The sequence below is a fragment of the Rhinopithecus bieti genome, unplaced genomic scaffold (assembly GCF_001698545.2).
Source record: "Rhinopithecus bieti isolate Rb0 unplaced genomic scaffold, ASM169854v2 scaffold_425, whole genome shotgun sequence".
Classification (NCBI taxonomy): Eukaryota; Metazoa; Chordata; class Mammalia; order Primates; family Cercopithecidae; genus Rhinopithecus; species Rhinopithecus bieti.
The window spans coordinates 3,980,688-3,990,560 of record NW_016803361.1 but is presented as its reverse complement, the minus strand read 5'-3'; the positions used below and the strand labels follow the sequence as shown (position 1 = coordinate 3,990,560).

General features: G+C 43.9%; 1 protein-coding gene across 2 annotated transcripts in view; it reads left to right on the top strand.

Moving 5' to 3' along the window:
- The window catches only part of DNMBP (dynamin binding protein), a 104,158-nt gene that overhangs the window by 46,677 nt on the left and 47,608 nt on the right, over positions 1-9,873 (top strand). Inside the window, exon 1 of one of the 2 annotated variants that reach the window (XM_017880728.1) lies at positions 6,114-7,499. The exons of the other annotated variant lie outside the window; for it this stretch is intronic. Coding sequence (XP_017736217.1) covers positions 6,347-7,499 — 1,153 coding nt within the window. The 5' untranslated portion in view covers positions 6,114-6,346. Of the gene's footprint in view, positions 1-6,113; positions 7,500-9,873 lie in introns of those variants that run through there. 2 annotated transcript variants of the gene reach the window in all.

Sequence of the window (9,873 nt, the reverse complement as noted above, 5' to 3'; positions counted from 1 at the left end):
TTTTTTTGAGTCGGAGTCTTGCTCTGTCGCCCAGGCTGGAGTGCAGTGGCGCGATCTTGGCTCACTGCAAGCTCCGCCTCCCGGGTCCACGCCATTCTCCTGCCTCAGCCTCCCGAGTAGCTGGGACCACAGGTGCCCGCCACCGCACCCGGCTTATTTTTTGTATTTTTAGTAGAGACAGGGTTTCACCGTGTTAGCCAGGATGGTCTCAATCTCCTGACCTTGTGATCCGCCCGCCTCAGCCTCCCAAAGTGCTGGGATTACAGGCGTGAGCCACAGCGCCTGGCCTCGAAGAGTTTTGCTATAAAAGAAACTAAAAAAGGGTAGTGGCAGCAGGGGACGTTGGATTGAAGTGCCAGCGGAAGTCGTTTGTAAGACAAGAAACATTAGCACGTGTTCATAAACTCGTGGGACTGATCCACTAAAATGGGCACATTGAAGAAGCAGGGAGAGGGGGCCTCACTGCTGTTAGATAGAACAGTCTCTGAGTGGTCAGGAGGGGAGGGGGCCAGCAAGCCCATGGAGAGATTGGCCTGGGATCAGAGCAGAGACACTTCCTCTGTTGTTAAAGGAGGGAGGCAGAGCATTCGGGTTCACAGGCAGGTAGCAGGGTAGGTTTGATGGTGAAAAGGTGAAGAAACAAGCCTAGAGAGATTAAATAACCTCCCCAAGATTATACAGCTAGTAAGTGGCAAAGTCAGGATTTAAATCCAGGGCTATCAAAGCCTGTGCACTTAACCTCTAAGCTAGATTGCCCTCTACCTAGCATCTAGCATGTGCCAAATAAATGCTACATGCATTGATTCATTAAACATTTAAATACCTACTGTGTGCCCCATTGTAATCACCCAATGGGTTCTTCCTGCCCACTGCACAAACAAAACCAATTCACTGAGGCCATTGCATGAAGAAAGAGTTTGACATGCAGCTGGCCACTCCATGTGGGAGATGGAGTTACTACTTAAATCAGTCTAAAAAATGCAGAGGTTTTTCCAGGATAGTTTAGCAGCCAGGGGTCTAGGGGAATGGGTGCTGCTGATTGATTGGGGATGCAATCATAGGGGTGTGGACAATGGTCCTCCTGTACCAAGTCCCTTGCTGAATGGGACCACAGGACTGATTGACAGGTCCAGGTGGAGCCATCAGTCCTTAGAAATGCAAAAGCCTGAAAAGACATCTTAAAAGATTAATCCTGGGTTCTACAATAATGGTGCTATCTGAAGGGGTAATTGTGAAAGTTGCAAATCTTGTTACCTTCTAAATAAGGGCTAGTAATCCTTTATGTCTACATCTTAGCAGAATTAGACTCCTCTCATGCTTCCGACTTGGTGACCTTTCATTAGTTTTACAAAAGTGGTTTAGTTTTGTGGAAGGGCTATTTCCGTTTCAACTGTAAACTAAATTTCTCCCACAGTTAGCTCAGGCCAAGTCCAGGAGTGATCAAGGGCAGTTGGGAGGTTAAAGACAAGATGAGGGTTGGTTAGATCAGATCTCTTTCATTGTTATAATTTTCTCACTGTTAAAATTTTCTCAGTGTTATAATTTTTGCAAAGAGGTTTTACCATCTATAGAGCTGTGCTAGAGATAGGAAGACAAGTTAGACCATCCTTGCCCTCAAGGAACTTTCAGTATAATAAAAGGAGATAAGCAAGTAGTATAATGAAGTAACAACATAGGTTAGCCAAGAGAGATATTTGCATGGTGCTCTGGAAAATAGCAAGAACTATAGGAATCGGAATGTCACTGGGCAGAGTCCTAGAGAGTGAGGGGTTGTTGACCCTCAGAGTGGAGCAACAACATGGGCAGTCACAGAGGAATCCACAAAAGCTTAGGGAGTTACATATTCTTGCTCTTTTTTTTTTTTTGGCACACTTTTCTCCCTTTTTTTCCTTTACCCTTCCTCTACCTTCTCCCTCTTTTCTTTCTCTTTCCAAACCCTACTTCCCCATCTTCACTTCTAGAATAGGTGGCAGTCTATCTGTCCGCTCTGGGCGTCACACAAATAGTCATGATAGCCCACCCCCTAGGAGCAGATAGCAAACATCATAGTGGGATGGTGCTTCAGGACTGCTGAAAAGAGCCATTGTAGTGTGACTGTTGTGTAAAGTGAGAGGGGGTGCTGAAGGAGGGATGGCTGTCTACAGGGTTCTATTTCACCAGCAGTCCTAGCATTGAGAAAAATAGAAAAGTCATTCTCCCTTTTCCCTCGGGCACTTTCTCTGTACACAAATTTATTACTCAAAAATGGCAAGCCATTCACAGCTTTTGTTTAGATCTGGGTGGTAGTAGTGTGGAAGTAAAGCTGAGGGAGTTTACCTCTTTATGCAGACTGCTTATCTTTAATGTCCTAAAGTCAATCGGACTTAGAAAAGGAGGGGGAAGCCCCCTTTTGTAACCTTTGCTCTCCACTTGCCCAACTATAATTTCTTTTTTTTATTTTTTGAGACGGAGTCTCGCTCTGGCAGCCGGGCTGGAGTGCAGTGGCGCCTGTCTTGGCTCACTGCAACCTCTGCCTCCCAGGTTCAAGCAATTCTCCTGCCTCAGCCTCCTGGGTATCTGGGATTACAGGCGCCCGCCACCACACCCAGCTAATTTTTTTGTATTTTTAGTAGAGACGGGGTTACACCATGTTGGCCAGGCTGGTCTCAAACTCTTGACCTCAAGTGATCCATCCACCTCAGCCTCCCAAAGTGCTGGGATTACAGGTGTGAGCCACCATACCCGGCCAATAATTTCTTTTTATAACTAGGATCCTTATAATTTAGTCCTTTCTTTTATCTCTTCTCTTGGTTGATTTATTAGGTGTGTTTTTCTTATCTTGCTAGCTTTATCAAAGATATCAAGTTGCTAGAGAACTTTGTTTTCCATAATAGAGAAAGTTTAATCTTTTAACTGGATTAGAAATAAGCAAGATCATAGAATTTTAGATTTAAAGTGGCAGAGAAATCATTTATGTCCACATTTCCTACATAGGAAAGTGACAGCCAAAGAGGGTAATCATCCCTGCAAACTGGTTATTAGCAGAAATTGAACTTCTAGAAGGCAGGTGTCATTTCCTCATCTGGTCTCCAGTGCTCTCTCTGTTACACTGTTGCTCTGTTATAACTTGTGGTGAAAGCTATTCTCCCGAATAATGTTGACTTCCTGTTGGTTTGGTGAACCAAGTCGCAATCTTTATTGGGTTTAGGTAATAGGTTGTAATGACTGAATCACTCAGTGCTAGGCTGTCTTGTGTGTCACTGCCATTCTGTGTGCTCATGGTGGTTGTCTGGTGAGGCCCAGCTTGGGGCAGGGTTGGTCGGCCAGGACTGGAAACAAAGAGGGAATGGTGGTGTTGGGGTGTACACGGCTTGCCTCAGTAGTGATCCACTTTTGAATTAGGCCAGGATAGTGTCTATTTGTTTATTTACTTGGTTTGAGGGAAATTAAGATTTACTGTGTTTTGAGATATTCTTCTTAGTCTAGTGACATGAAATCAAACAGATCTGGGTTCAAATTGTAGCCCTGCCATGTACTAGCTTATGTGATCTTGGACAGTTATTCACACTGCCAGATTGTTTCTTTATCTGTGGTAAAACAAGTATAATAAATACCCTCCTAGGAGGGTAGTGAAAATGGAAAACCTCTACCAACTTCCTAGTGCTGATCATAGCCCATAGTACACACTGAAAACATGGTAGCTGCCAGGGCTGTCACTGCTGCTGCTGTTGGTTGAGGAGGTACAAGGCACCAGAACAAGTGGACATCAGAAGGTTTGACAATATAGAGGTTCATTCAGGCCCAGCGCGCCTGTAGTCCCAGCACTTTGGGAGGCCCAGGTGGGCGGATCACTTGAGGAGTGATCAGGTCAGTAGTTCAGGAGTTCGAGACCAGCCTGGCCAACATGGTGAAACCCCTCTCTACTGAAAAATATGAAAATTAGCCGTGTGTAGTGGCAGGCACCTGTAATCTCAGCTACTTGGGAGGCTGAGGCAGGAGAATCTCTTGAACCCTGGAGATGGAGGTTGCAGTGAGCCAAGATCATGCCACTGCACTCCAGCCTGTGTGACAGAGTAAGACTCTGTCTCAAAAAATAAGAAATAAAAGAAGATTTGACAATCTAGAGTTTCATTCGAGCTGGGCACGGTGGCACATGCCTATAATCCCAGCTACTAGGGAGGCTGAGGTGGGAGTGTGAATAACCTGTCCAAGATCACATAAGCTAGTACATGGCAGGGCTACAATCCCTTGAGCCCAGGAGTTCAAAGCTGCAGTGAGCTTTGATCATACCACTTCACTTCAGCCTGGGCAGCAGAGCAAGACCCTAACTCCAGTAAATAAATAAAGGCTTATTCAGTAAGTCAGTAAAGAATCCAAAAGGAACCTAGTAGCACATCAAGTATTTGAGGAAAGGAAAAATAAGTTGTGAGGGAAGATAGAAACATGGATTGTTAAAGCTGTAGGGGCCAGGCATAGTGGCTCATGCCTGTAATCCCAGCACTTTGAGAGGCCGAGGTGAGTGGATCACTTCAGGTCAGGAGTTTGAGACCAGCCTGGCCAACATGGTGAAATCCCGTCTCTACTAAAAATACAAAATTTAGCAGGGCATGGTGGCATGCACCTGTAATCCCAGCTACTCGGGAGACTGAGGCAGGAGAATCACATGAACATAGGAGGCGGAGGTTTCAGTGAGCTGAGATCGCGCCACTGCACTCCAGCCTGGGCTACAAGAGTGAAACTCTGTCGCAAAAAAAAAAAAAAAAAAAAAAAAATGCTGGGAGAATCAGAGGAGTCATTGTGGCCGACTGCCTCATTTTATTGACAGGTAGACTGAGTCCCAGAGAGAATTAGTCATTATCCAAGAGTAAACATCTAATTATTAACAAAGCATATAACCCAGTTCTTCTCAGGGTTCTGGATATTATTTCACAAATAAAGTTTAAGTTCAAGGAATCATTCCTAGACATCCAATGAATGACCAGACAGTAAAAGAGTCATCTTATTAAGGCCTGTCTCTTAGCACGTTTCCCCTGCTCAAAACCTCATGACTCTTTGCTTTCCATTGAATAAAATAAATGTCATTGACATCCTCTGGGGTCCACCCCAACCTATCTCTTCAGTCTCCTCTCTTATTTACTACGTATTATATCCTTCAGATTATTGCCCATTTCTTAGTGCTCCATATGTGAAGTCTGCAGAGATCCTGCTTCTCCCTGAAGTCACTGTTGACATCCGACCGCTTCCCTGAAGCCTCCACTTGCCATACCAGGGGCTTTGCTTTGGTGCCATTGCTGTTTGTCTTTGCTCCATAGCACTGATCACATTCGATCTTCCTTTAAGCGGGTTGCTTCTGCATTGTAAGAGGCAGGGACTCACTTGTTCATCTTTTTCTCTTCCACAGTGCCTCCTCTGTGATAGGTAACCAGCTAATGTTTGTTGATTTAAATAGCCATTTACCTTCCTTTTTCATTTCTGTCTTCATTTTCCACTTCTTAAATATGTTGTATGAGTTAACTAGAAAAGAAGTTTAAGAAATTAATGTTTTTGATGCTTCCCTGGCATGACAAGTATCTGGGAAAATGTGAAAGCATACCTAACTCCATTCTGGGAAGAGTGTTTACACTATAAAATCACCTACTCTCCAGATCAAAGGAAAAGGAAGTACTTTTTCTTCCTTCAGTTGTATGACTGTCTGCAGTTGGGAGCTTGAGCAGCTTGAGATTAGAGTATACACTAACTGGTGACTTGAATTCCAGAAAACCAAAGCACTCAGAAGAGTCCTGCCTCTAAGTTAAGGGGTGAAGTCCTGAAAGGTTTTGGATGTTCATGGATTAGAAAGGTGGACTTGGAGGATGGGGAATGGAGGTCCAGCTTGAGCTGCATGGGAAGGAAAGCATTTGTTTATACCCCTGGTGGCTTACTAAAGGATTAAAGAGGCGGGGGAGACTGATATGTGACCTGACCTGGACTTCTGAAGTGGGGGCTGTTTCTCTTTCACACGACTTTTCCTGCAAAACCTTTAGAGCAGCAGAATGCCTCTATCTTCAGCAAGTAAAGCAGCCAAGCCAGTTTGACCAGCTTGAGGGAAACACCAAACAAGCTGGCAACTCCAATCACATGCATACTAGTTACTCATTATCTGCTGGCCTCTGGAGAAAGATAGAGTAGCTCGCTGATTGGATCCTGAGGTTGAAATAACTCCACTTCTCTCTGTGCTCTGACCAGAGCGACAAGAAGAGCGCCTGGAATGCTTGGGAGACATTTTAAGCAGGACAAATCCAGCCTAAGGCTAGTCTGCACCTGTCCACAGCCCAGACCAGGCCCATGGAAAAGAAAAGTAAAACCTTTTTCTTTAAGCACATAGAATATGTGTGAAACCCACAAGGCTAGAAAAGAAAGTGAAGTGGAGGAAAAAAAGCACTGGGACTCCACCTGGGAGTATGAAGACTACGGGAGTGTATGGAAAAGGAACCTTACGGTGCCGGATGGACTCTACAGAGAAAATGACTTGGATCCCAGGTACTGGGCCAAAGGGCAGCATCGGCCCTACAGAAAAAGGGATTGTGGATACTGGGATTTTGAGCAGAGTGAACTAACCTATGTGGACTGTGGGGAAGCATATGAAAGTGGAAAGGGCTGTGTGTACCACGGAGGTCATGATGGTTATAGGAGTCCAGAAAATGTAGATTCTGAGAGTCCCAGCCCTGGGACGAAGGATAATTCGCCCACGAGAAGCCTAGATGTGACCTCAAAAGCTGGTGGATACGGGGAAAATGGCTACCCAGACTGTAAGAATCTGAATTATAATCCTGAGGACTCTAAAAAAGCTGAACAATTGACTGATCGTAGGGGTTTGGATGATTCTTCAGCGAATTTAGGTCAACCTCTGTTGTGGTATATAGACCATAGGAATGTTAATCATAATCTTGAGGATTGTCAGGAAACTAATTTTTATAATAGAGAACACAGCAATTTATATCATGTTCCTGGGAGTTATCCTAATGGGCAGCCTGTGAGCTTTTCAGATTTGAATGGGGTCAAGGAAGATAAAGAATTTATCAAATACCATGAAGGAGACAGGAATGTTTATCAAAATGACAACATGTATCCCAAAGCTAAGACTCATGTCATGGATCAGGGTAATTTTGATACAGAAAATGAAGGCTATGATGCTTTATTTGCAAACTGTGCATATAAATCCCGTAATTCCAGAGGAACAGATTATCTCCATCAAATGGAGAATTCGGAGTATAATGGCATTGACATACCAAGAACGAAAGCACGTGGGGGCAGCAGGATCCTTCTGGATGGTCTGCAGACTCAATGTACCAGGGGAGACCAAGGAGGACGTCATTTGGGGATTCCTCAGAGCTTGTCATTAGAGAAGAATATCTGGCATTTAGAGGAAGAGAGAAAATTAAATGGCCCAGAGACTTGGAGAAGGAATAGTTGCCTCCGCCGCACAGCACCCAGCACCCTCAGGCGCTCAGAGTTCGTGCAAAACAGGAAGAAAACCCAAGGTATGAACTCAGCCAGCCTTCTTAGGATAAAGCATAAAAATAGATTTAAAGGGTGTTATACCAGGTAGTAGGAGCACTTGTGTTCTTAAGGAACCCGGGCCCTGAACTTCTTATCAAGTGCACCTTGGGTGAGAACAACCTTAGAGATTTGATTACTTTGGAAGGTGTTGTACAGAGCAAGAGTATATACAGTGCTAAAAATATGCAACATTTGGACAGCGCTCTCATGGGAGCTTTTATTTACTCTTCTTGTTTTTTTCAGTTGTCTCTAATCTCAAGAATCTTTCCTTTCTTACTTTCATGTTTTTGTTCATCTTGTGGGGGCAGCAAGTTTATTATCAGGATGTCAAGCTGAAATTCATTTTCCTGGCGTGTTTTTTTTCTCTCTCAGTCCCTGCACTTCTTTGGACATTAATGGAAAAGAAGACTTGACTTTATTTTTATTTATTTATTTTTTTTAAGCAAGATCTCATTCTGTCCCCCAGGCTGGAGAACAGTGGCATGGTCATGGCTCACTGCAGCCTCAACCTCCTGGGCTCAAGACATCCTCCCACTTCAGCCTCCTGAGTAGCTGGGACTATGGGCACATGCCACCATGCCCGGCTAATTTTTTATTTTTTTGTAGGGGCAGGGTTTCATCATGTTGCCCAGGCTGGTCTTGAACTCCTGGGCTCAAGCGAACCACCTACCTCTGCTTCTCAAAGTGCTGGGATTACAAGTGTTAGCCACCATTGCCAGGCCTTAATTTTAGTTTTAATATTTTTTTTACTGCTCCTTTCAGAGCAGGGCTACCCCATAGGCAGTGTGCCCAGAGTAGCCCTGACTTGTTTTATCGATTGTTCACTCTTTGACATTCAGGAATCTTAAGTGAATGATGAGTACTGACACTCTTGTAGAAGCCAGAAGATTATTTCTAGCTTTCAAATCACTTCATGTCACTGAGCCTTAACTACATTATCTGTGAAATGAGAATATTAGGAGTCTTTTATCATGTAGAGATTATTTCTTTCTTGCCATTATGTCTTTTCTTCTTCAGTTCTCATAAGTGAACTTTATTTCTACTATGTTATTTTTATAATTACTGGACTCCCTGTTAAACCTTTCGTGTGTGTGTATGCTGTATGTTGTCTTCATGCCAAATAGCCTTTCTGGTTCTGGCCAATTTTGGGGTCCAGGCTGTGACCAGAGGATAAAGGTTAGTCAGAGAATGTGAATGATCTGGAAAATCCATCCCATACCCTCCTGGTAAGTGGAAAGTTTCTCGTCTAGGTCTCCTTCAGAATGGGCTGGCTGGTTAGATTTGTACTGGGAGGCACCACAGACTGAAATGATAAGCCTGCTGTGGTCCTGGAATGGCCAGTGGTTTACCTGGTGGTCCTCCAACATGGGCTTGACTTAGCTTGAATTTCCAGGGCACCATTTTGGACCTAACAGGCTCTTAACCTACACCTATAAAGACAAAAATGAAACCAAACCCAGCTTTAGTTGGGAGGCTGAGGTTTTTAGCAGCTAGTCATTTTTTCCTAGGTGCATTTTCTTTCTGAAATGATAGGGACTGGATAACTTCTAAATTCCTTCTTGATATTGGTTTTTGTATTGTTCCTCTTCCCTACCCCCACATCTGTTCCTTCTGTGAACTTTGTTTCCTATCTTTAGTTCCTTATTGTATTAAGCCTCCCAACTGCAATCAAAGTGTGTTTATTCTGTTGGACTTCACAGGAGTCAAACCCTTCTCTCTGCAGTGTTGTAATGTGCCCTCTGATCTCTCTGAAACCAGCTTGGTTTCACCCAGTGTCATTTCCATTTCTACAGCTCTCTGTATCTTTAAGGACTTAACTTTTGAAAGTATATTCATATTTAGTTCACCGCTTTTTGTACCCCTAATATCCTCCTTGACCTGTAACAAATTCTGTCTTTACTAGAAATCTTTCAGCATTCTAACATTTTTGTTAGCTCTCTCACGCCATCACCCTTCGTGAATATTACAAGGGAACACTGTGTAATTACACAAAGGAACATGCATCAGAGTTGGTCTGCCTCGAGTTCAAATCTCAGCTCCATTTACTAAATGGCCTTAACTTGACAAAAATTACGTAACCTCTTGGAACTTCGGATTCTCAATTTGTAAAGTGAAGATAATACCTGTTTCATAATGAGATAGGAAAATAAAACAATCACATATCTGGAACATAGTAGGTGCTCATAAATGGCCACTTCTTTGTGTTTTATCTGCCCACCTCCCTTCCCCTTTACAAGTTGCCCCACCCGCCTGTCACTTCCTTGAACCCAGGAGGCGGAGGTTGCGGTGAGGCGAGATCGCACCATTGCACTCCAGCCTGGGCAACGAGAGTAAAACTCCATCTCAAAAAAAAAA